This window comes from Gracilinanus agilis, chromosome 3 (assembly GCF_016433145.1).
Source record: "Gracilinanus agilis isolate LMUSP501 chromosome 3, AgileGrace, whole genome shotgun sequence".
Lineage (NCBI taxonomy): Eukaryota > Metazoa > Chordata > Mammalia > Didelphimorphia > Didelphidae > Gracilinanus > Gracilinanus agilis.
The window spans coordinates 242341716-242369341 of record NC_058132.1 but is presented as its reverse complement, the minus strand read 5'-3'; the positions used below and the strand labels follow the sequence as shown (position 1 = coordinate 242369341).

The 27626-nt window shown below is 36.4% G+C and overlaps 1 protein-coding gene across 4 annotated transcripts in view; it reads left to right on the top strand.

Annotated features, from left to right (window-relative positions):
• Positions 1–27626, top strand: part of OSBPL6 (oxysterol binding protein like 6) — a 131045-nt gene that overhangs the window by 84920 nt on the left and 18499 nt on the right. For all 4 annotated transcript variants that reach the window (XM_044669745.1, XM_044669746.1, XM_044669748.1 and 1 more), the window contains 7 exons: positions 10491–10578; positions 11396–11649; positions 13241–13378; positions 13738–13801; positions 15862–15940; positions 19338–19482; positions 22424–22568. In XM_044669745.1, the coding sequence (XP_044525680.1) occupies positions 10491–10578; positions 11396–11649; positions 13241–13378; positions 13738–13801; positions 15862–15940; positions 19338–19482; positions 22424–22568 (913 nt within the window). The remainder of the gene's footprint in view (positions 1–10490; positions 10579–11395; positions 11650–13240; positions 13379–13737; positions 13802–15861; positions 15941–19337; positions 19483–22423; positions 22569–27626) is intronic.

The following is a 27626-nucleotide window of genomic DNA, read 5'->3' as shown; positions in this document are numbered from 1 at the left end:
GAGAGAAAGAGAGAGAGAGAAAGAGAAAGAGAAAGAGAAAGAGAAAGAGAAAGAGAAAGAGAAAGAGAAAGAGAGAGAGAGGGGGGAACGGAGAAGAGATAGGCAGGAGTATATATATCTTACTGAGATCCTGAGATCCTGATGGACCATTTCTGGAATTTGGAGTATTTTGAAATTTCTTGTCATGTAAAGAGAAGAAAAAGGAAAACAAAAGAGACTGACTCAGAGTCAGAGAAAAATTAAGCCAAAAGTGAATTTAGGAGACATTTAGTAAGATCTCCATTTTTTATGGATATGGAAATTGAAGACTAGAACAGGGAAATGTGATTAAAGTCACAAGGCTGGATAATAACTATTACATCACCAGATAACACATATTTTGATGTAGGTTTAAATCAAGCTTATGACAGATGTGACCTTGTGCATATCATTTAACTTTTCTGAATAATGCCTGTAGCACCTGTTCCAAATGTTGTTCTCTACCACCTATCACCAGATTATAAACCAGATTGCTTTTTTACACAGTTCTTAGAAACAACCACATGTGACTGCATCAGCTACTATTGTTATTATTTTTTTTTTATTTTCCAAGGTCATATATCTAGGAAGCATCAGGGCCAATATTGAAATCCAGGTCTCCTGAGTCTCTTGACTCTAAGGCCAGGACTTTTTCTTATAAAAAGAGACTAGAGATCCTTTCAATTCCAATTACCTAAAGACTTAAAAATCTCTTTTCCCAAAGATCTCAGAACACAAATGAGCAAACAAAAGAGCATGTCTTTAAGACAGAACCCCAAAACAGTCCTGAAAAAACTAGGTACATCTTTTCTTTGTGGCTTTATGATCCATTCATTTCTCCTACTGAAGGTTCCCCTTCATGTTACCTACCTGAAAATGGGGGTGGGAGGTGGGGGAAGAGGGTATACAGAAAGATGACAGAAGAGGAAGGGAGAAGGTAGAGACAGAGGCAAGAAGGGAAGGGAAAAGGAAGAGATCAGAGAAGGAAGAAGAGAGAGGGAAGAAGGAAGAGGAGGAGGAAGGGAATATGCTTTTATTTCAAGGGAGAAAGAAGTAAGAATAGAGGAGGAATAAGGGATTTCCTAATTTGTTTGATTAAATTTGAGAATTGCCTTTCCCTTCCAATTGTGTGTGTCCTTTCACGTTTGCAAACTCTTCTCTGAGGACGAAAGGGGGAAGAAGGAAGAAGAGATGAAAAAGGAAAAGGTGGTCTCTTTCTATCTTTGCATCAGGCCTTTTTAATATTATTCACAATCAGAATTACTCTATGCCTTTTCTGTTCTTTCTCTCTTCTTTCCTTCCAGCCTCAGAAAATCAGGCAGCCCTCCTTTGGATAAAACTAAACCTTGTGCTTGTGCCCTTAATACATTCCCCACCAGCACTCTTGTGACCTTGCTGCATCCATCATTCCCCTCTCTGTCTCTTTCATTTTCAATCTGCTCCACATCATTGCCTCCTTGCTCTCTGTCAATAAACACCCTCAGGTCTCCCCTATCCTAAAATAAACTTCACTTAACTGGGTTCTCTTCTCAAACTGCCTTCATATACCTCTTGCTCTTCAGCTTTCCAATGATCATAGCACCATTTCCCCAGGCACTCAGGCTCAAACCTCAGACATTCTTTCTAACTCCCGATAACCAAATAATTGTTAATACTGTTTGGTTGTACCTCTGTCATATCGTTTTTGTCTGTGCCTCCTCATCTCTACCATTATATAGTTCAGGCCCTCACCATCTCTCAACTGGACTCTCACGTTCTCTCTTGTACCTTATTTATTTGTATTTCTTTCTTATCCTCTCTATTAGAGTTTATGATCCTTAACAGCTAATGCAGAAATCCATTTTGTTTGTCTATACATGTTGTCATGAGTTTTGTTTTTCTTGCTTTCTTAATGCACAGGGGACAGGAGGGAAAGAGTGAATTTAGAACTGAAAATAAAATAAAGTTGAATTTAAAAAAAAAAAGACTTTCAAATCCTAGAGGACCAGGACTCCATGTTTATATCCTTAACACTTAGCATAAAGTAAGATCTTAGAATCACATATCTGGAACTGGCAAGCACTTGTAGACACAATCTAGTATAATTACCTCATTTTACAGATAAGCAAACTGAGGCCTAGCAAGCTTAAGTGACTTGCCCAAGGTTATACAACTAGTAAAAGCAGAATTTAATCCCAGGTCCTCTGATTCCAGAGTGAAATGTTCTTTCCTACATAGGTCCTGAATATATATGTTCATTGAATCAATTGCATTTCTATGGTAGTCTTATATTTCTTTCCTTTTTGTGAGTCCTATTATCATTCCCTAGTCTTCCCTTGGATGTTGGGGTCAAGCTGAGGACACTTTATTTCGCTTGCTTGGTTATCATTTCTGAGGACCCCACCACCAAATTTAGCAGTTGGTTCAACTAAGTAAATCAGTAAAGTATTAGAAAACTCTTCCCCTATTATGATTAGATCATTTCCTATATTCCATCGCGCTGGTCCTAAATATGCCTCCCCCTGGCACTTTATTATAGCTTTAGTCTATTTCTCCATCCCACGCAGGTTGCTGGTGAACATCTAGAACACATGAGGCCATCAGCTACTTCACCCTGTGCCCACATTGTGTATCAGCATTGAGTCTGATGACATAGGATTGTGATATTTGGCATCCATTTTGCATGGTTAAATAGTATTCGGTGGGCTGGGTTTGGGTTTTTGATTGGGTTTGGGTTTTTTTTTCTTTAAACCACCACCCACCACCAGATGGTAAGCCAAATCACTGTTTGTTCTTAGTGGTTATGGCTAGTTCTTAGAAATAAGCCATCACATTTCAGCATGATATAGGTAGCAAAGGTCCTCTAGTGAAGTAACATTTCAGTTCCTTTAAAGCAGTTCAAATACTTTCCTATAGATTTGAATGGCACTTTGTTTTTGCAAACTCTCTAATTTGTTTTTTTTCTGAACTTAACAAATGCCCAATACAATGTATATTTCCATATATAATATAGAATAGAAGGAAGGGAAATATAAGTTAAAATTCTTTGAAATTCAACATGTAACTTTTAAAACTGCCCTACTTCTCTGTGAATTCTTCAATCAACCAATCTACAAATTATATGTGTGTATATATGTATATATGCATACATATACCAATACTACAAACCAAACAAAAAAATAGTATTTATTAAGTGCCTACTATATACCTGACACCTAAGTGCTAGACACTAAGAATACACAAATAAACAATCCTCATTCTCAATGAGTTTACATTCTTTCTGATCTTCCTTCTTTGTTTTTTGGGGGAGGAGCAGGGGAGTAGAACTATATCCTTAAACTTTTCTCCCTCACACCTTCACTCTCCTAGTGGAAAAAAGACAAGCAAAACCCTCCTAACAAATATTCATCAGGAAACAAAACAATTTCTCACAATGGCCATGAAAAAAAATGTCTGTCTCATTCTGCCTCTTAAGGTTATCACTTCTCCATGAAGAGGTTGGTACTCTGGAATTGTTGGTAATTTCATAGTTGGCCCTTTCATCGATCAATGTTTTTATGTTCTTCAGAGTTGTTTTTCTTTACATTGGAGTTCTTAGAGGGTAATTTATGATCCTCTTTCGACTCACTTTATTCTGCATCAGTTCATGCGAGAATCCCTAGACTTCTCCAAATCTTCCCTTTTCATCATTCCTCATAGCACATTAATTTCTCATTACATTCATATACCATATTTTATTAATCTATTTTCCAGTTGATGTATCTTAAAAAAAACTCTTTAAAATTATTTTAAGTATTGGTTCTAAGGCAGAAGGGCAATAAGGGCCAAGCAACTGGGGTTAAGTGACTTGCCCAAGGTCACACAGCTAGGAAGTGTTTGAAGTTAGATCTGAACCCAGGACATCTCATCTCCAGGCCTGGCTCTATCCACTGAGCCATCTAGTTTCCCTTCTTCAATTGCTATCTAATCCCTTGGTTTCCAGTTCTTTGCTACTATGATAAAAGTTGCTATAAATATTTTGTACATGTGGATTATTTTCATTTTCCTTTTCTTTTTTTGGAGTATGCTATATTATACACATATGTGTATGATCATCTCTGTATGCATCTCTTCTTAGCCCACTAGATTATGAGGTCATGAAGGCAAGGACTGTCTTATTTAAACTATGCTTCAAATCCAGTGCCTAGTGCTTTCAATGTAGTAGCTGTTTAATAAACTATTTGTGTGAATGAATAAATTAGTTTTGTCATTTGTAATTGCAAAACTGTGTCTTCCCAAAGGCAGCTAGTTAGTACAGTGAACAGAGAGCCAGGCCTAGAGATGGGAGGTCCTGGGTTCAAATATGACCTCAAACACTTCTTGGCTGTGTGACCTTGGGCAAGTCATTTAACCCCAATTACCTAGACCTTACTCTCTTCTTAGAACTGATACTAAGATACAAAGTAATGGTTTAAAAGAAAAGGATCTTCACCTCTTTTGTATATAGAGGTGACCCTGGACTGTCAAAGATGCTGCTAGCAGGCCTCCAAACTCTTGCAGGCTCTTCCATTCCTCATTCACACAGATAGAAAATTCAGTGTTTTCTTAAAACAATTATCTTTGTTTCTCTCAACTACATTCCATCTAAACTTATGTCTGCATAGGTAAGTAGGTGGGGAGAGCTACTGGATTAGCCAAATTACTATATATTATCATTGCTGTATGTATTCCTCTCTCATTTCCATATATTCTAAGTCTTATAACGGGCTGCATTTTATCCCAGTCAACAATTAAGTCAACAGGTATTTATTAAGTGGTTGCTTTGTGTGAGACATGCGCTAAGTTTTGGGAATACAAATTGAAGAAGAAAGGCTCTCCCTACCCTCAAGGAGCTTTTTTTTTTTATAAGAAAGACAATTTTTTTATTTATTTTTTTATTTTTTAGAAAATTTTTCCATGGTTACATGACTCATTTTCTTCTATTTAAAATGAAGAAGACACCCAATAAAAGGGTGCTGGAAAAGGGAGACATAGAATAGGAACAAAGGTACCCAATGAAGGGAAATGTTAGAAAAAGTCCAGAGAGGGGGCAGCTGGGTGGCTCAGTGGATTGAGAGCCAGCCCTAGAGATGGGAGGTTGTGGGTTCAAATCTGGCCTCAGACACTTCCTAGCTGTGTGACCCTGGGCAAGTCACTTAATCCCCATTGCCTAGCCCTTACACTCTTCTGCCTTGGAGCAAATACACAATATTGACTTCAAGACAGAAGGTAAGGGTTTAAAAACTAAAAAAACTAAAACAAAACAAAACAAAAAAAAAAAAACAAGAAAGAAAAAGTCCAGAGGGTGGTCAACAGAGGAGGGGAGCCAAGGCTGACTTGGTTATCTTCCTTACCAGGTCATGTTCTGAATGGAACCATCCAATCTGAAGGAGAGGCTTCAGGAGTAATAAAGAGTACTTAGAATAGCTCCTGGATCAAGAGGTAGACTATGGTAGAGGAATCCCAGAGTGCACTCTTGAGAGGAATGAGTTATTATCCAAACCAGTCACTCTAGTGCCTGGCACAGTAGGCTATACATAACATGTGTTTTTGAGTGAGTAAATGAATAAATTTTGACATTTAAGATTGCAAAACCGAGTGTTCCCTCTTCATAAGTAGAAAACTGCAATGTTTTCTAGATGTAATTGTCATTGTTCCACCCACTCCTTTCAACTAAACTTGTTTCTGTGCCCTTGGAATTTCATGTGTCACTCATTACAGAGTCCTTTAAGATGTGTTGAGTGACAAGTGGGATAAACCTGAAACAAATGTCTTCAGCATTTTGGTTTGGTTTTTGGCCAGGATTGTACATATTGATGTATATTATATGCGCATGTATGATTCTTATCACCAACCACTACTTTTGCTGCTTTTGTGATAAGCAACTGTAGCCACAGAGGTTGAATGCTTACTGAATTTATATAATCTCATATTTCCTTTGTTTCATTTTCTGCTTCTCTTATGTTGTGTGCTTGGTATTATTTGGGAAAGAAATTTTTCCTGAACTCACATGTAGCTGGCATACTTATATTGGGCAGCATTTTTTTCCTGGATGTAAATAGGTAATCAAATCAGACAAACAATTTCTTCCTTCTTTCTTAAATTGAATGAGACAGTATTTGCAGGATCTGACACATGGTAAGCATTATATAAATGCTTATTTTATTCTCTTTCTTGCTTTCTTCCTTCTCTGTTTCATCCATCTTATTGCTATCTATTTAACAAAGCAACAAAAGCAGCGGTCGTTGGTGGTAAGAATCATACACATGCATATAATAAACATAAATACATACATTCCTGGCCAAAAAACAAACCAATATGCTGAAGACATTTGTTTCAGGTTTATCCCTGATTGTCACTAAATACATCAAAGAGAACTCCGTCATGAGTGACAAGTGAAATTCTAAGATTTTCTTTCTATCTCTCTGTCTATTTATCTATTTATCTATCATCTATCTATCTGTCTGTCTATCTACCTGTCTGTCAGTCTAACATGTATGGAGTCCTAGAATGGTGAAACTGTGAGGGAGCTTAGAAATCATCTGTTCTAACTTCCCAGATCAGAAAACTTGAGACCCAAAGATTGGAGTGTGTCCAGGATCATGCAGGGTTGGTGACTGATCGATATACAAATAGAAACCAGCGATATCACTTTTCTTTTCCAACTCTCTCTGACCAAAGCATTTTTTCCTAAATAGGTTAAAAAATCTTTGAGATATCAAAGGATATTTTACTTCATTCACTACTACCTTTATACTTATGTCCATACACTTTTTTATTTTATTCTCATCTTCTGTTTTTACTTCCATTTTGCTTTCCATTTTACTTTTTAATCTTACTTTTCATTTCCCACTGGTATACCTTCCTCCCTTCTTTACCCAGTTAGACGTCCTTTGTAGCAAAGAAGAAAAAAGAGAGAGGTAAAAATATAAATCAGTTCAATAAAACTAATTGATACATCAACCTTTTATGTTTTGTCTAACATAAGTTATTAAAAAGAAGATTCAGTAAGTATAACACCTATATGCAAGCTGTGCTCCTCTGGTATATTGCTGGTAGATATGCTTTGCTTTTAGGGTGAACTTTGGAAGTAATTAAAAATTGAACAGAAGCAAAATATCGCTATTATTCATTTTTCCAGAGAATGAAAATTAAGTGATACCCATCAAAAACATATATGCATCATGGCTTTGGTGTGAGCAATCTTTTGTCTCCAATTCTATAACTATATAGGGATTAATTGATTGCAAAAATGTGTCTTGGAATGATAGGATTCATTTATTGCATTTGTTGTCAAACCTAAAACGTTCATGCAGCTTTGATTTTGTTGGTTAATGGGAGCAATACAATTCGATTCCTGATAAATTCGGGGGAGGGAGGGAAACTTAGAAGGGAAAGACCTCTTACTCTGATTTTTCCAAGCTTTGTTATCTCCTAAGACAGAACTGCCTCTGGAAAAAAGGAAGCCACCAGAAACTAGTCATTATAAAATGACTTGTTTTGTCAAGCAAGGGGAGAGGTGGTTTGATTGATACTAGGAAATCATTTATGTAAACATTTAAATGATTTCTAAGTATTCTTTAACAAATAATTGAATTATTTTTCTCTTTTGTCCTCATGGAATATCTTTCTTTCTCTTATGTTAAAAGTGTGATTAACCTATTCATTTTCTTTCCTTGTCTGTATCTTTGTTAATTTTTTCAAAACCCTTACCTTCCATCTCAGAATCGATATTAAATATTGGTTCTAAGCAGAAGAGCAGTAAGGGCTAGACAACTGGGATTAGGTGATCTGTCCAGGGTCACACAGCTAGGAAGTGTCTGAAACCAGATTTGAACCCATGACATCCTGTTTCTAGGACTGACTATGTATCCACAAAGCCACTTAGCTAATTTTCAACTCTGTTCCTGTGCCTTGACAGAGAAGGATGAACTGAGATTATATTTGTAAAGCACTTACCAGATAGTAGTTGCTATATAGAAATGCTTATCCCATTTTCCCTTCTTGACCCTCTTCTATTCCAAGAAAGCTCTATTTGTCAGAATTCTAGGTTCCTTTAGGAAGCACCTGATTTTCTTGGACCATGGGGTCTCAACAAGTCATTGCAATCCAACCTATATACGTTAAGCATTTGCTAAGTTTCCATTACTGGTACTGGGAATACAAAGACCCAAAATGAATGACAATCCCTGCCATCAGGGAGCTTACAGAAGACCATCTAGGGAGACAACATGTACGTTCATACATACATGCATGCACATGTGCATGCATGTATGTATGAATGTGTCCACATGCATTATAAGGATACAAGGTTTGTGGGGAGGCATACTATCCTGAAACAGGCAGATTGGTTCTTTACTGATTATGCCAATTGCAAGGTGGCATACCCTCCAAGAGAATACTGAGATACCAAAGATAAAAGGGCCCATGGCAATTTGGTCATTAATAGGTTTTATTAGGATTAATTAGGTTAATTGGGTTCATTGGAAGAGTCTGCTCACTAGAGGTCATGCCTGGGTGGCAGGAGGACAAAGTAACATGGTGGATCCCTGCATCAACCTTAGACCAGGTCAAATATTATAGAGAAACGGAACATATATTTATGGAAAACATATTAATAAATATAAGCTCATTACAGTGTAAACACTAGCAATTTAGGGGATTAGAAAAGCCCTCGTGGAGGTGTCACACTGAGCTGAGCTTTGTAAGCAATGGAGATGAGGTGTTAGTACATCTTGGGCTTGGGAGATGGCCAGTGTAAATGCTGGGGTGGGAAAGAAGCATCACATATTCAGAACAGTGAATGGGCCAGAATGGCTAGACCAAGGGGCATGGACTGTAGATTAATGCCTGGTCCCTATAGTAAGAGCTTGCAAAGCCAAACATAGGAGTTTATAGTTAATCCTATTTTATTTATGTATCCTATTTTTATTTTATTTCAAGGACTTTATGTTACTGGAATTTACTGTGTAGAGTGACATGGTGTTTTAGGACAGTCACTTTGGCAGCTGTGTAGAAGATGGATTGGAGAGGGGAAAAACTTGAGTCAGAGACACTAAATAGGATACTATTGTTGTCTAGGCAAGATGGCTGAGGACCTAAATTAAGGTAGTTGTGATGTGAGTCAAGAAAGGACACAGATGGGAGAGATATTATAGAGATAGAACAGGAAAGACTTGGCAACTGATTAGCTAGAGAGATAGCAGAAATGGATGAGGCTAGAATCACCCTACAGTTATAAGCTCGAGCAATGGAGGGTGGTGGTGCCTTTGAAATAAATAATTAGGAGGAAGGGCAAATAATAAGTTCTCTTTTTAATATACTGTGTTTGCAATGGGACATTTAGGTGGACATATTTAGCACCACCACCCTCCATTGCTCGAGCTTATAACTGTAGGGTAATTCTAGCCTCATCCATTTCTGCTATCCCTCTAGCTAATCAGTTGCCAAGTGTGTGACATCTGCATAGAAGATAGCTGACCCTGTGGAAGCTTAATATGAAGATAAATGAACAAGATAAAGAGAGAGGAGATGAAGGCTCAGGCCATATCCCTCTCATATACTCTCAAATAGGAGGTGAGATATGGAAAATGATTCTGCAAAAGGACAGAGAAGGATCAGTTAGAGAAGTAGGAGGAAAACTAAAAGAGTAGTATCACAAATTCCAAAGGAAGACAGAGTGTACAAATGGAGAAGGTGTCAAACACTGTGGAGAAGTCAAGAAGAATGAAGACTAGAAAGAGACCATTGATTTAGCAATAAAGAGGACATTGGTGAGTGTGGAAAGAGCAGTTTCAGTCAAATGGCAAAAGCCAGATTACAAGAAGTCGAGAAGTGAATTGGATATATAAAAGTGTGCGCAATAATTACAGGCAGCTTTTTTCTGTGAGGCTGGCTATAAAAAGAGAAAATGAAATAGAAGTCTATAGCCTGAGGAGATGAGACAGTCAAGTGAAGGGGTTTTGTTGTGTGTTGTTTTTTTTTAAGGATGGAGGAGATCTGGACATGTTTATACTTAATGAAAAAGGAATCAATAAATAAATAAAGATAGTTCAAAAATTCATGGAAGAAGAGAAGATGATAAACGGGGCAATCTCTAGAAAGAGATGGTAAAGGATGGGAATCAAGGGCATAAATACAGGGGTGGGGGAGGAGAGGATATGGGATGATATTAAGAGGATTTGAGGTACAGAGTTTGGGAGAAAAGGCAGCTTTTGACAGATGGCCTCATTTTTTTCTGTTTTTCCCTTGTTGTTTTCCTGGTGACACCCATTTCATATGAATCCATTCTCTTTTTTATAAATGAACTCACAAGGAGAAGGAAAGATTGACTTACTACATTTCCCTTAACAATAGTAATTTGGATTCTGTCAGCTTTGTATACCTTCCAAATTTGTATAATCTTCCAAATTTTTTGACTATTTAAAGGCTTAATTTTCTCCACTTTCTGAATTTCATCTCTTTTCCTTTCTTAGGCTTCAGATGATGAGTCTTACATCAGTGATGTGAGTGATAATATATCTGAAGACAATACCAGCGTTGCAGACAACATTTCCCGGCAAAGTATGTACTGTAGTGAATTCTACTTTTTTATAACCTACATATATGTCTTTGCTACTATAATAACTTTTCCAACTGTATAAGCATTGTTTTGCTAGAGAATCATCTTTACAGAGCTGATTCCCCAATGATTTCTAATTTTTATGTTCTGTTTCTGTAACTGGTCCAAATAGCAAACTGCTGAGTATAGAACCACAGAATTTTAAATTTGAAAGACAACTTAGCTATATAGTCACTGAAAAGAATCCTTTCCCCAGCTTACCTGACAAAGAGGCCATAGAACCCACTTCTGTGTACCCTCCGACGAGAGAGAACCTAAGATGCCTTTGGATAGCTTTAATTGCTAGAAAGTTTTCATCAAAAACAAATTTCTGTTTTTTGCAAATACTGCACATTACTCCTGGTTCTGCCATCTCTGGAAACAAACTGCAAGCAATTTTAATCCTTCCTAAATATGACTGCTCTTCAAGTACTTCTAAAGTCACTCAGAATACTTTTAATGTAAAAAGTTTTCAATTACTAAAAATGACATCGTTCTGGTTCTTTTTCCCACCCACTTAATTTTCTTCTTGAAAGTATGCTTGAATGCTATTTGCATATATTTAACACCTGGTAAGTAAATTATACTCCCGTGATTGTTTGTGCATTAATGAATAGCCATGTGTTGATATAATGCCATTTACTCGCAAGGATACTGAAGGCTTAATAAATACAGCATATGCATGATTTCTTTTTTTTTTTAACATAATTCATCTGGACTGCCTTTGAGGAAAATATCTTCCAGTCTGTGATTCTTGCCTTTCTTTTTTCCCTATTTCAGTCCTTAATGGAGAACTTACAGGAGGGGCGTTCCGAAATGGGCGGCGAACTTGCCTCCCAGCTCCATGTCCAGATACTAGCAACATTAACCTGTGGAATATTTTGAGAAACAATATTGGCAAAGATCTATCTAAGGTCTCTATGCCTGTGGAATTGAATGAACCCCTCAACACTCTGCAACATCTCTGTGAAGAAATTGAATATAGTGAGCTCTTGGACAAGGCTTCAGAAACTGATGACCCATATGAACGCATGGTAATATTTGGTGCCACAAGACAATGCCCATCAAAACACACATACACACACAAGCTAGCTTCAGAACAGGGCTTGAGTAGGTCAGAATACTAACCCTGATTGGCTGTATTTATTTTTTAAAATCATAAGCACCAGGGCCAACTGGGTGGCACAGTGGATTGAGAGCCAAACCCAGAGACAGGAGGTCCTGGGTTCAAATATGGTCTCAGACACTTCCTAACTGTGTGACCCTGGGCAAGTCACTTAAGTCCCATTGCCTTGGAACCAATACACAATAGTGATTCTAAGATAGAAAGTAAGGATTTAAAATAACAATGAAAAATCATGAGCACCTAGGGAAGACTTGAGTTCAAACTGGCAATCAGCGATTTACTAGCTTTTGAGACTATGAGCAAATCATTTGACCTTTCTCAGCCTCAGTTTCCTCATCTTTAAAATGAGGATAATAGTAGCACCTACCTCATGGGATTGGCATAGGACCAAATGAGATAATTTTACAAACCTTAAAGCACAATTAAAATGCTGGCTGTCACCATCAAAATCATCATCATTAGTGTAGTCTGCCTCTTTTTACATGTAGACACACTCTCTCTGCAATTAAAGTAGAGATCATATCCTTCTAGTAAAAAGAAGCCAATGCCTGAGTAAGTTAAGACCAAGGAGGTTCATGTCCTTTTGGGAAGGGATTCACTCTTAGAATTACCCCACCTTACAAACTTTCTGAACTTATGATATAAAGTTGTATTCCAGGAAGTTGGGGTTTTTTTGGTTCTGTTTTGTTTTGTCTAGACAAATAGTTTTAAATGACTTGCCCAGGGTCAAACAGCTAGTAAGTGTCTGAGGCTAGATTTGAACTCAGGAAGAGGATTTTTCCTGACTCCAGATCCAGAATTCTATCTACTGTGCCACCTAGTTGGCCCTAAACCATGCAGTTTTTTGGTTTTTTTTTTTTGTTTTATTTTTAATTTTTATGTACTTAATTAATTTTAATTTATGTACTTAATTAATTGGGAATATTTTTCCATGGTTACAGGATTGACATTCTTTCCCTCCCTCTTATAGCCAACAAGCAATTCCAGTGGGTTTTACATACATCGTGCAGTTTTAAAGCATGTCCTTTCTATCTGCGTCTCCTAAAAACCACTGTTTGCCATTGGCTCATACAACAAAGATTTTAGGCTTGATTTGGATAGATAATTTATTTCCTCTTTGACCTGGACTTTGTTCCAATCTAGAATTAAAACAATTCCCCCATCTGCTTAAAACTAAAAAAGCCAAGTGTTGAGTACACTTCCAATCTGAGAATGATCCTATGATCATGGCAACATGTTCTACATAAGACCCAGTCTTGACTATTCCATTCTTAGGCATTCGTTAAAACATCCCAGACACTTTCTTTTTGTATTCTAGCTTTAGACTATTTTCCCCCTTTTAAGAACTTAACTCAAGGAAGAAGGCTTTGTAAAGAGGTAAGAAAGAAAACAAAATAAAGAGAGATGCTTTGCGCCCCATCTATAGAGTAAGAATGGGGATGGGACTCACCTGGCTACACGTCTCCTACATTATTTTTATTTCTTGACTGTTTTAACAGGTCCTCATTGCTGCATTTGCAGTTTCAGGATACTGCTCTACCTACTTCAGAGCAGGAAGTAAGCCATTCAACCCTGTGCTTGGTGAGACGTATGAGTGCATTAGAGAAGACAAGGGATTCCGTTTTTTCTCAGAGCAGGTAAATCTACTTTTCTCCAGTTCTCTTCTGCCCAGGTAGGTATTTTTATTCCTATGGAATAAAAGTCCTTTTGCCAGAAAAGCTACTGTGGATAATGTAGGAAATATCTCCCCCAAATTAAAGTGCATTTAAATGTTGGTAACGAATGTCTGAAAATACGATATGTAAACCTCCACTAATTCAGTGAAGCACTCTAAGATTGTTTCCTTAAGGTATGGCTGAGCTGAATAGCTCTTGCCCCATTGGGAGGAGCACCATTTAAAAAGAATGCTCACATTACATATAGTGCAAAAAGGGGGCATTTTTGTTTTAATTTCTAGACACTCTGTGTCTTTCTTTTTCTTCTTTTTTTTAACCAGGTTAGCCACCATCCACCCATTTCTGCCTGTCATTGTGAATCAAAGAATTTTGTGTTTTGGCAAGGTTTGTACTTTTCTTATATAACTTAAAGGTCACATTGATGAGCAATTGAAAAAGTTTCTCATCTCCAAATGTATTCTATGCAGAGTTCCAATTCATGATCTCAGAAGATGTTACTAATTGCTGTTGAGTTCAGTTTTCATTAATTGAATTTTCAACTTGGAATTAGGAAGAAATAAAGGCTAGAGTTGGCAGCTGCACTCTCAGTTGAAGGTGCCACTGCTGATACTGAGAGTTTGGGCAAGTCGGTGCTCACACCCTGAAAAAGAATGCCATTAAACCCAGTGCCCTTCTCTTGTTTTGTTTTGCGTTGTTTTTTTTTAAACCCTTGCCTTCTGTCTTGATTCCAAGACAGAAGGGAAGGAAGGGCTAAGCATTTGAGGTTAAGTGATTTGCCCATGTGTCTAATGCCAGATTTGAATCCAGAATTCTCTCTTCTCTAGGGCTGGCTCTCAATCCACTGAGCCCCCTAGCTGTACTACCCACCTTGTTTTTTGAAGATGCCAAAGATTAAAGATAAAATGTTCACAAAGATTTAAAAAAAAACTTACCTCTTCTGTCTTAGAATTCTTCTAAGACAGAAGAGTGGAAGGGCTAGGCAATGGGGGCTAAGTGTCTTGCTCAGAGTCACACACCTAGGAAGTATCTAAAGCCAAATTTGAACCCAGGACCTCCTGACTCCATGCCTGGAGCTGTATTTGCTGTGCTACCTTGCTGCCCTGGATTTTTTTATCTTAAAGAGTAAACTCTAGAATGTGAAGTTTTGCTTATTATTACAATTATATTTTATTGTGCATTTTATTCTGATTATATTTTCAATATTTGTAAGAATAAATTGAATTTATCTGTGAATTCAACCAAATCCAACCAACATGCATTATTCATCTTCTGTGTGAAGAGCACAATACTCTACAGGACATAAAAAATCTAAATTAGTCATTTACAATCCCTGCCTCCATTACCTATAGAGGAGTTAAGGTGTAAAGAACAGATCCAGATAACTGTAATACAAAATGATTTATGCAAAATATAAATGATCTCTATTGAAAAGAGTAAAGGACATAAGCATTTATATAACGCCTACTATGTGTTAGGCCCTGGGCAGTGAGTGAGTCCTGCACCTGGAGTGATAAAGCACACTTACCTTCCTCTTAGTAGAGAGGTGAGCTACCAGAGGGACTGAGTTGCTGAACTGGTTTGTTGTTGTTGTTGTTTTTTGTTACAAGGAAGAGTTCAGTAAGGGGGAAAGTGAAGAAGGGGAGAGACATATGTATACATATGTATAGAGAAATATATGTGTATGTGTGTTAGTAAAATGCTTGTGATAAAGAAACACAGGGCATCGACAATGTTTTTCAAAGACAGTAAGTGAACTACCATTCAGGAAGTTGCTGAAGTTCTATGGGTAAAAATTTCTTGTCTATTTTATCAGAATAGAAGAGGGAAATAATTTCACATAGGAATGTGAAAAGAGAATCATCATCCAGAGATTTACCTGGTTAGTCTGTATCATTTAATCTGTTAGAATGAATCTAACTTCATTTTTTCATAATCTTTTAGCATCTTTAGTCAGGGATTTTATGTTCTAACTTCCTTCAGGAATATGCCTCTCATAAATGGGTATAATAATCCATGGCATTATGATGTTATGATCATTTTGTTTATACAACTGATATATAGCATATTCATTCTTTTTACCTTATATTTATCCTATGTGCGCTAATTTCTATTTCAGAGCACTTGCCATTTTCTTTCAAGTGTTCATAATATATATCTTTAATCCATTTTATTAGTTGAGAAGAAATCCGCAGCATCCATTATATAATGAGAGATGCCATTCATATATTTGAGAGTCATACTTGATCTCTTCATGCTCAGATAATCTTCAGGAGATTCAGATTGCCTTAATAGCTGATATCTTTTACTTTGGTGGGAGTCACCTTTTCATCATCTCCTAAACCAAAATCTACAATTCCAGGATCCCCATCACATAATAAAGCATGTGGAAGAGCTGGAGAATAAGTTTCGGGTTCTGAGTCTATTTCTCTTTTGTTCTCTTTCAGATATAAGATGGAAAAACAAGTTCTGGGGGAAATCCATGGAAATCCTGCCTGTGGGAACATTGAATGTGATGCTTCCAAAGTAGGTTCCCTTTCCTCCTTTTGCTCACTTCTCTGTGATCTTCCAAGGAACAGCTCTTTTAAACATTTTTGGGGTTGGAGGGACCTTTCTTTTAATGTAGAACTTCTACTGATATTGTTGTATGAAAGACAGCATGGTATAGTGGATGGAGAGTTGGTCTTGGAGCCAGAAAGTCCTGTCAAATCAATGAGCATGTATTAAGCACCTACTATGTGCCAGGCACTGTGCTGACCCCTGAGAGCACAAAAAAGGGACAAGACAATCTCTGCTTTCAAGGCGCTCACAATCTAATGGAGAAGACTGTTGTCTACACATGACTACACATGATATACACAGGTTAAACTGGAGATTTGCTTAGAGGAAAAGCACTAAGTTTAAGAAGAACTAGGAAAGGTTTCTTGCAGAAAGTAAGATTTTGACTGAGACTTGAAGGAAGCCAGGGAAATCAGGAATTAGAGAGGAGGAAAGAAAGCATTCCAGGCAACAACAAGACAGTGAAAATGACCAGAGTAGGGAGGCTGTGTTGTGTTCAAGAAATAGCAAGGAGTGGGCAGCTGGGTAGCTCAGTGGAGTGAGAGTCAGGCCTAGAGACAGGAGGTCCTAGGTTCAAACCCGGCCTCAGACACTTCCCAGCTGTGTGACCCTGGGCAAGTCACTTGACCCCCATTGCCTACCCTTACCACTCTTCCACCTATGAGACAATATACCAAAGTACAAGGGTTAAAAAAAAAAAAAAGAAATAGCAAGGAGTCCAGTGTCACTAGACCACAGGAGATTAGGTTATGAAGGACAATAGCAATTTAAGTTCCCCCTCAGACACATACTGTTTGTGTGACTGAGCAAATCAGTTAAATTCTCACTGTGATGGACAGCTTTTTAAAATTCTTAAGTTGCAGAGAAGGTACCAACCTACATAGATTGAGCAACCTTACTCATATGGGAATTGCATATACAAATAAAATCACAGGTCCAGATCCTATTCATGAAAAAAAAGTGCTTTGCAAATATTAAAGGGCTATATAAATGTTATTATTATTATTACATAAACATAAGTTGATTTTGAAGTGTTTATTTTTTTTTAATTTTTTCTTTTATACCCTTAACTTCTGTGTATTGACTTATAGGTGGAAGAGTGTTAAGGGTAGGCAATGGGGGTCAAGTGACTTGCCCAGGGTCACACAGCTGGGAAGTGTCTGAGGCCGGATTTGAACCTAGGACCTCCTGTTTCTAGGCCTGGCTCTCAATCCACTGAGCTACCCTAATTTATTTTTTAAAAGCGCTTAGTGCTGATTTTATCTAAGGTGCTATAAATGCAAAGACAAAACATATAATGATGCCTCCTTTCAAAGAGCTGGTCAAATACGGGGAATCTCTTCATGTATGGGTTGGAGTCAATGACTGCTCAAATACCTTCCAGCCCTCTAGTTCTGTACTTCTGAATTTTCATGAAATTCTAGGGAAATAACATGTTCATAGGTAAGAAAATGCAAAATAGGAAATAGGAAATAATTTTGGACAAGGGATCCTTTAACAAATTAGGGCATGCAGAAAAGACTTGGTAAAGGAGGTTTAATTGAGCCTTAAATGATAGTGAAGAAAAATTTTAGGCATGGGAAAACATTTAAGCAAAAACACGTAGAAGTTAGAATGTCAGGTACCAGAAACAAACAGTAAATATAGGCCCATTGGGCTGGAACATGGAACCTGTGAGTGGAGTGCATAATGTGAAATAATCTGGCTGGATAGATAGGAGCCAGATTGCAAAGGACTCCAAATGCTGAAGAGAGGAGTTCATATTTGAATATAGAAGTAAGAGGGCTATGAGGTGGCACAGTGGACAGAGTGTCAAGCCTGTGGTCAGGAAAACTCAGCTTCCTGAGTGCAAATCTAGCCTCAGACACTGGGAAAATCACTTAACTCTGTTTGCCTCAGTTTCCTCATGTGTAAGATGAGCTGGAGAAGGAAATAGCAAACTTCACTTCAGTATCTTTGTCAAGAACACCCCAAAAAGGGTCACAAAGAGTCAGAAATAATTGAACAACATAGAGAGGTAAGAGGGAGCCACTGGAGTTTTTTGAACAAGGGAGTGATATGATTACATCTGTTCTTCAGAAATGTGTTCATAATGGCATATGGCAATTAAAACTTCCTATCCTAAGCAATTTGCGTTCCATGGTAAAGATGACTGCATGTAAGTCAACCAAGGGAAGAGTTAATGCATTGAAATACGTCCAGTCCAACCTACTCTCTTTCCCATTTCTCTCAGAATATATCCTGTTTTGACCCCTTTGTCCCTAAATGCACTGTGGATAGTTCTGAGGAACTGTTCCTTATTTGGAAGTCAGCCTAGGGAAACCAAGCCGTTGCCAGAGATGATTGTCAGCACCACCTCTTCTAGTAGCTTTGAATAGCTCATTTGTATAGTTTTGCACTTTCTTTCCAGTTCCCCTCCATTATTTCTGCCTTCTCCACTGTGTGTGCATATGTGTATGTAGAGTTGTATGAGAGCCAGGAGAGTATATTAGACTTAGGGCCAGTATAGAAATTAGAACATCCTGGCTTCAGATTTTGCACCTTGACACATACTAATTATGTAACCATGGGTAATTCACTTAAATTCTCAGTTACTCGGACTATTAGTTACCGATTGGTTACCAATCTCCATTGGGGAGTGAATTTCAACACCAGTAAAACTGCACACAAATATGTTTATTTTATATGTGGTCACCTATATAATTAAATTTATTTTATAGTTTATATTTATACATGTATTTTAATATAATTAAAATATTAATTATAGATGTGTAAATTGGAAATGTTTGTATACATGTAAATATGAACGTGTTTATGTATATGTCTGCATAACTAAGTATGTATATGGATAAAAGTTCTTATGTATATGTAAATACATATTCATATTTACAAGAATATTTAATATACTATTTGGTGGTACATCACCTATGAATTAGTATATTCTGACTATATGCTATATTATTCATTTATTTTGCTATATCAATTCATTTACTAGATTATGTATATGCATGCAAATTTATGTGAGATGAATTCAAAGATCTATGAAGACATACTTTCTCAGATATTTCTTGGGGAAAAGCAACTGATAAATGATAATTCACTGAATTCGCAACAGCTTTGTGGAATTATTTGGGTAAAGCCCATTAATTCTTTCCAAATAATCATTCTCATCTCATCTATATATGGGTCAGGATCAGAAACTTAGCATCTGCTATCAGATAAATCACTGATTACTTGAAATCCTCCAAAGAGGAGGTAGCAAAAAGAAAAAGAAGAGGAAAAGAGCTTTGAGGTTTATCATCAGTGCATAAGTAGAGGTGTCTGCGGGTTTCATTGTTTCGGTAGTAACACACTCTCTTTCTAGGTATGGAGATTACTACGTATGGAACAAAGTCACTACGTGTATCCACAACATCCTCAGTGGGAGGAGATGGATAGAGCATTATGGAGAAATCACTATTAGAAATACAAAGAGCAGTATTTGTATCTGTAAACTCACATTTGTCAAGGTAAATAATGTGGTTAGGGAAAACAGTCTAAAATATATCCTAAGGAAGAGATAGGACATTTAATACTAAGCAACAGCAAGCTCATATATTTTGACCAGGTTGAGCTGTTAAAAATAGCTTTTGCATGTACTTATTTTCTCTGAGTATCCAGTTTCAGTTGATCATATTTATGATAACGGAGTTTATGAAGTCGTTATCAGCTTCTAAGAACTTTTAAGTGCAGCAATAAAGTATATGCTGGCTACCAATTTCTTACTATCAGTTTATCCCAACCATTATGATAAACATGGAAATTTGATTAACAGAAAAATAGGCCCTTAGCCTCAGGAAGGTAAGTTATTAAAATGATAAATGCATGCAATATTCAAATACCCACAAAGACATTCTTCCCTTCCGTCTGTTGGAATTGGAGTTACTACTTGGCATGCCACAGTTACATGTTGTATTTCATTAAGTGTAGACTAAAAACACTATCATGATATAAATAATATTCCTTTCATCTGTTTCAGCATTTTGAAATTACTGGGCTGATTCTAATAAGGCACAATGATATGCTGTCAATTTAATATTAAGTCACGTTTTTCTCAATCCCTTTCCCCAGCTAAAGGAGAGTTTCCTTTAGTTTTATGTACCTTCTCTTAATCTTAAGGTAACCAATAACTACTTACTTTTCTGTTTCCTGGGGAATCCCATATCTAAAGAGCCAGGTTCGAAGTATCAACTGGCACTTTGCAAATAGAGACTCTCTCAGTCCAGAAGTGTTTATTAAGCACCTTCTGTGTGCTAAGCAATGTGCTAGGGTCTAGCAATACAAAAACAAGTGAAGCAGTCCTCACTCTCAAGAAGCTGACATTTGAATGAAGAAGACAACATATTATAGATAACCTTAGATGGGAAGATAGGAGCAGCTAAAGGGAACTGAAGAGCTCTCCAGAAAATGACTCTTGAATTAAGTCTTAGGGGAAGCTAAGGACTCCAGGAATTGCAAATGAGGAAGAAGAGAATTCCAGGTCTGAAGGCAACCAGTTCAAAGGTGTAGGTTGTTAGGTTTGAAAGAGATCATAAAAATGAAAGAAGTGAGACTCTTTTTGCTCATTTCCCTCATTCTACCAAGGAGATAGTTAAGGCCACCCACAAATACAGATGACTTACCTTTAAGATCACCCAGAAAATTTGGGGTAGGCCCCAATTGTTTTGGCTCCTAATCCATTGTTTTTTCTGTTATGTAAATGGGCATGCACACTTGTGTATGTTAGGGATTATTATATTATCTGATTGTATAAATCAGATATTTACCAAAATATGAGAAATGACTTCTAGATCCATTTCTCCTTTTTATGTTTCTACTCCTGACATTAAGTTACTGAATATAGGGAAAGTATTTGACTACAAAGAATAATTAATTAGTGCATTAACATAGATCCTAATTCCTGTCAGAGAGGAACAATATCACATTTGTTTTATAAGATATGAGCTATATCAAACTTGTTTCATAACCTTATCTAATCTAAGGATTATCAATTAATTATCATTGAATGAGTAAAATAGCATGTTGTCTCAACTGGGTCTCTGTTGAACCCAGAGTATTATTCTAACTTTGCCACTGGCCAACCGGGTGACTAGAGGCAATTCAATTCAATTCGACAAGCATTTATTAAGCATCTACTATATATCAGGTACTATTCTAAGCACTAGAGATTTAAAAAAGACAAAAATTTAAACAGTGTCTGCCCTAAAAGGGCTTAAAATCTATTGGGCAAGTCATACTTCTTTAATTCCCAATTTCTTTCATTGACAGCCTCCCTGAGCCTCAATTTCCTCATTCACTAAGTGAAGTGGTTAAATTAGATAGCTTTGAAGTCCTTTGCTACTCTAATCAAGAATCCTAAAATGAAGGAAGAGTATATTAGAAGTTTTCTAAGGTTTTTCTAGCTCTGAAATTCCATTCTTCACTTTTCTTTTCTAAAGTGAAGCAATGTTCACTGACCTATATCTAATTGCTTGCCTTCATAAGGAGAAGGGAGGAGAGAAAAGAAGGGAGAGAATTTTAACTCAAATTTTTAAAAAAACAATTCATGTAAAATTTTGTATTTACATATAATTGGGAAAATATTTAAAATAAAAGGAAGCAATGTTCAAGTGGTTAGGAGAAAATATATATTTAAATTTTGCATTAGACTGTATATAGTAGGACCTCATTTTATATGACTAGTACTATCCAAGACCTTTTATGTAAGCTGAAAATCATGCATAATTTAACAAATATTTCTTATATGAACATACTCAGACATTCCATAGCTTTTTTAGGCTTATCAGATCTTCCAAAATCACTAATCTTGTACTATGGGATCATTATAATAATTAAGTAGTGTTAATAAAACAAAGAGAAGCACTGTTTGGGCACAGAAACAACTTGTTACAAGCAAGAACTCTGACCAAAGGCTGATGTGGAATCTAATGTTTGGTGCAAAACAATGTAATGGCTCACTCAGATGCTTCTAGTGAGTGTGAATGGGCAAACTGCTAAGAGACTAAGCCACTTGGGAAAATGGGATGGATTTAGCGCATAATTTTTTAAAAAGTTACATATTTTTCTGTCTTTATTTTTTTGCATTGCCAATCATCTACCTATACTTGAATTTGCATGTGTTGAATTCACGCAAAACGAGGTCCTTCTATATTTAGCTAATGGCCTACCTTGTTTTCTCCTTCATATTCCAATTCTTCAAACATTCAGAACAAACTATATAATAACATATCAAGTATTTCTTTAGAAATCTTTTGAAATGATCTAGGCTTCAAGTTTTGCAGTTGTAAATTTCTTTAGATTTTGTTAGAATGAATTTTCTTTTTTATAAAGGTTTCCAACAAAGTCAGAATGACTCTAATTGTATCATGAAGCTGACACTGTGACTAGCTGAAGAGGCTTTTTTTTTCCTAGGTGAATTATTGGAATTCTAATGTAAATGAAGTCCAAGGAGTTGTCATGGATCAGGAAGGAAAAGTGGTTCACCGTCTCTTTGGAAAGTGGCATGAAGGATTATACTGTGGAGTTGCACCATCAGCAAAGTGCATATGGAGGCCAGGTGAGACCTTCCAATCCAAGTATACTTCTTTGCATAAGACTGACTATCTATCATTTTAACAATAGAACATAATTTAACAAAATAATGTCTGTAATATGACAAATGCACTTCCCCTTAACTATTTTCTTTGTTAATGTAGCTAATTAAATATTTATGCAAAAAAATGGAGCTAATTAAAAGGAAATGCAGTTACATGTTTAGGTAACTTTTGTAGTTCTCTATAGTAACAACAATTCACATTTAGTTGATGCATTTGGTCCTTTTTGTCATAGCAAACCCTGTGAAATAATGAGTGCAAAGAGTGCTGGTCTTGGAATCTGGGAGTCCTGTGTTTAAGTCCCACCTTCAACATGCACTAGCTGTGATTTTGGGCAAGACACTTAATTTTTCTGAGCCTCAGTTTCTTTGTTCGTAACATGAGGATGATAAAATCTATAGCATTTCCTTCCTGGGTTTGTTTGTGGGGCTTGGAACTCAACTGAAATAGGGTATGAACAGTGCTCTACAAACCTTAAAGTTTTGGATAGATGTCAGAAGTTATTCCCATTTTATACCTGAGGATAGTAAAGAATGAAGAAGTTGAGGCTTCCCAGCTTCCTAGCTTCCTATTGTTACTTATTACTGTCATTTCTAGAACTCCGTTATGTTTTGTGAGAAAGGGGTAGCTGGGTGGTTCAGTGGATAGAGACCAGGCCTGGAGACATAAGGTCCTGGGTTCAAATCTGGTCTCAGAAATTTCCCAGTTGCTCAACCCCCATTGCCAAAACCTTACTGCTCTTCTGCCTTAGAGCCAATACTTAGTAGCGATTCTAAGACAGAAGCTAAGGGTTTTAAAAAAAAGTTTTGTGAGATATTTGTATTATCTCATTCAATCCTCTGAACAGCCCCTTGAGGTAAATACTATAGCTATTATTCCTCCCATTTTACTGAGTCTCTGAGTTACCCATGGCCATATTGCTAGTTAGTGTCAGCTACAAGATATAAACCTGAGCCTCTCTTAACTCCAGCTCTAACACCATTTCTCCCACTGCAGATTGCTCTGTTTCCCTGATGGTGTTATTAATCCCTAGAAAACATTACCTTTTCTTAACTCTGATAGGTTTAGAGACAGAATAGGCATTTTAGTTGGTTCTTGTATTGCTCCCCAGACTGTACTAGGCTAATGAGAATAATCTTAACTGGAAGCACTGGGGACATGGGACAGCTACAGGATAAAATGTAGGTGAACCAGTCATTAAGATACAAGAGGAAGAAAAGTGGAAGTGGAGGAGATGAAAGAGAGTGCAAATTAACCTGATCCAGGACAGAACCAAAATGGCCCAGGACATTATTCTGTAATTGGAAATCCTCGATACTAATTAGGATATAAATTATTTTCTTCAGTGAATTTTTGCTATTTAATTCTGAATTAAAATTGAAATACCTAATAATTATACTAAAGGCTGATTTTACTCACATAAAAATACATTTTTATTACTGAGTGCTTCTAGTAAATCATAATAAAAATAACTTAAATTTACATAACATTTTAAATTATTTAAGGGAACTTTACAAATTTTTCAGGAGAACTAGCTTTGTAAATTCCAAGTCTTTACAGATTTTAAAAATAATGAATTTTAGTATATTAGTGCCCAAATAAATGGGAGGCAGGGAAGGGAGTAAAAGAGAGAAAAAAAGGAGTAGGAAAAGAGGAGTTTTTAGATTTAACAGAGTCAAACACACAAATAATAATAATTACAATAATGCACATTTATTTAATGCTTTGGTTTACATGCTGATTTCCTCATTGCATGTCTATGAAATAGCATAAGTAGAAGGGGAACGAAACTGTGAAATAGCATGTTGTTAGCATTGTCAAAGTTAGTCACTGTGTTGGGTGTTTCTACTTCATTTCTTTTCTTTCTTATAACAATGAAATCCAGAGGAATGGGGTATTTCCAGAAATTACTGTGATACAAAAAAGCATCAATACAACTTTTTTTGTAAATTTGTCATCTGTAAATTGTAGGTGAAGATCTATGTCCAACTTTCCTTCTCCTTTAATGAAAATTTTAAAATTGAATAGTTATGTTTCTTATAATTTTTTCTTGGATAACTGGTTTTTCTTTGCTGGTAAGAACCAAGTCTTACATAGACATTATGTTCATTAAATCATCTACATTTTGAAAGATGAACTGATCCTTTTAATCCAGACGAAAGTATGCTTAGCTATCCCACTTGGAGCGTGAGATGTGAAATATCAGATGACTGTATCCGTGTCAGGCTTATATTCAGTTTCCTGATCCTTGTCCATTTTCTCTGTTAAGATGGTCACCAATATACTGTGGTGTCCAAATCTCTTTTGTTTCTAACTCTGTTACTCTTCATCCAAATGCTTTCTGCCATGTTTCTTTTCTCCTGTCATTCCTGAATGGTCTTGAATAAATTTCTTCTTAATAAATAATAACTATCCCTTAAAAGGGGTTGAAAAGTGAGGTGAGAAAAGTGGAAGCAGTGAATATACATTATATATAGATAGAATTAAAGGTAGGATTTTTAGAGAGTTTGGCTGTGGAAAGAGGGAGAAGATATTAGAAAATAGCCTAAGGAGATGACAGGGTCAAATGAAAGAAAAGACCAGAAACCAGTAAATAAGTACTGGAGATTAGAGGGAGGACAATTGAAGAAACAACCCCTAGGGAAAGATGGAGAGGAATGTGATCAAAGGTACAGATCAAAGAGTTTGGCCTTGGAAGGACACAAACTACCTTTTCCTCTAAGACCAGAACAGAGGAATAAAGAAGAGATGCTGTTATTGAAGGGTTTTGAGATGTGGAGTTGGGAAGAAAAGAGACTTTACTTTGTTGTTGTTGTTGTTGTTGTTTTTAATAAAGTCTGAGGAGAGTGTGGTTCTTCTAGGAGAGAGTGGCGTAGTTTATTTGAGTAAATGAAAGATTTCAAACCTATTGGGAGTGAACCATGGAAGAGTAAAAAGATCGCCATGCTCCTCAGCTGGAAATAAATAATAAAGCTGTAGTGGCAGACCTAGTCAGAAGAGCTTTATGACCCCCACTGGCATTCAGCATGCTGTTAGAGAAGTCATCCTCTTAATTCCTCTTACTGATAAAATAGCAATAATTTACTAAAAGATCTCTCCCAGAAAACTTCAAAATAATGTGATTTAGATAACATAGAATATGTGTTACTCTAAACCCTTTCTTCATATATTGTGGTTTCATAAAATGGAAATTAGTAGGGCATAGTTGAGAGAGTGCTAGATTTTGAGTCAGCAATACTCATGTCTTATTCACTTACTTTTGGCATAATCATTGGAAGAAAGGAAACAGTTACTTATTAAGCATTAACTCTGTATCAGGCAATGTGCCTGTTGTGCTGCTATCTTACCAACAGGAAATGTAAAGCTTACTAATGATTCTTGAGAAACTATATGGTCAATTTCAAAATTACTTAGATTGGTAAACAAACCCATAAAGTTAAATTTAATAGAACTGTTACCAGTGCTGAGGTAAATTTTATAAATTTCATAAATATTTTACATTACTTTAGAAATATTTTATCAATCGACCGTCACAACAACTCTAGGCAATAGGTACTATTATATCCCTATTATATCCCCATTTTACAGCTGTGGAAACTGAGACAGGGAGAGGTTAAATGACTTGCCCAAAGCCACAAAGCTATTAAGTGTCTGAGGCTGGATATAGAACCCAGGTCTTCCTGAGTCTGGGTCCAGTGCTCTATCCACATAGCTACCTAGGGCAAATCACAATCTCTCTGCACCTTAATTCCTCATCTGTAAAATAGAAATAATATTAACACTTACCTCACAGGTTTTTAGTGAGAATGAAATGGGATAATGTATATAAAATGCTTTGCAAACCTGAAACACTGTATAAATGTAAGCTCTTATCATGATAAATGGGATTTTCATTTCAAGAATGCAGCAAAAGTCATGCTTCTCTAATTGACACACCGTGCTAGTTTATCCTTAGTCATCTCAACACTGCTAACAGTTCTGTTAAATTTCATTACCATAAACAATTTTATTATTCTTGTAGAATCTGAGTAATTCAATCATATAGTGCTGATATCAATTACCAGTAAAATAAATGTTTGTTACTTATTTTGCCACAGTGAATCCATAACCTAGTTTACCATTTTGAGCAATTTTGAAATTGGCTTGGAGTTTCTTGAGAGTCTTTATAGTAAGCTTTACATTTCCTATTGATGAGGTAGTTAAAGTGTCAACACAGAGCTCATATGGGTTGCCATGCTCTTTGCTTCCCTATGATACCATCGAACAAGCCTTTTTCCCCCATAAAGCTAATTATATTAGCATTTTGTAAACACATTGAATTTTAAACAAAACATGATGGAATGATTTAGCCAGTGTATATTAAAGCAGTGTATAAGCTTCATGTACTTTTATATAGATCTTTATAAGTCTATTAATAATTCATTTAAAAATCTTCATTTTATGATCATCACTATGAAATTACAAAATAGAGTTCCCTAAGTGAATTTAAAGAGATTCACAATCTCACAGGTCTTGACCAAATTAATCACGATGTCCAGAATAAGGTCTGTCAAGTCAAGTTAACTGACATTTATTAAGCACAAACAATGTGTCAGCTCTTGGACTAAGTGCTAAGAATACAAAGTTTAAAACAGTGCCTGTCCTCCAGGAAGTTTCAGTCCAATGGGGAAAGATGGTATGCAAACAACTAATTACAAATAAGATATAGAGATAATCAAATTGGAGGTAATCAACTAGGGAAAGCCCTAACATATTTTACCTAGATTAGACCATATTGGAGTTTGGTATTACATCTGGTTACCATATTAGGAAGGACTTTGACAAGCTGGAGTTTCTCCAAAGCAATACTCAGGACAGTGAAAGGACTTGCAACTATTTTATACAAGGATTCATTGAAGGAAAGGGATACATTTAAACCTGAAGATGAATATTTAGAAGGACCATGATAGCTGAATTCAGTCATTTGAAAGGCTTTCACACAGAAGAGGAATTCAACTTGTTCCACTTGCTTCCAAAGAATA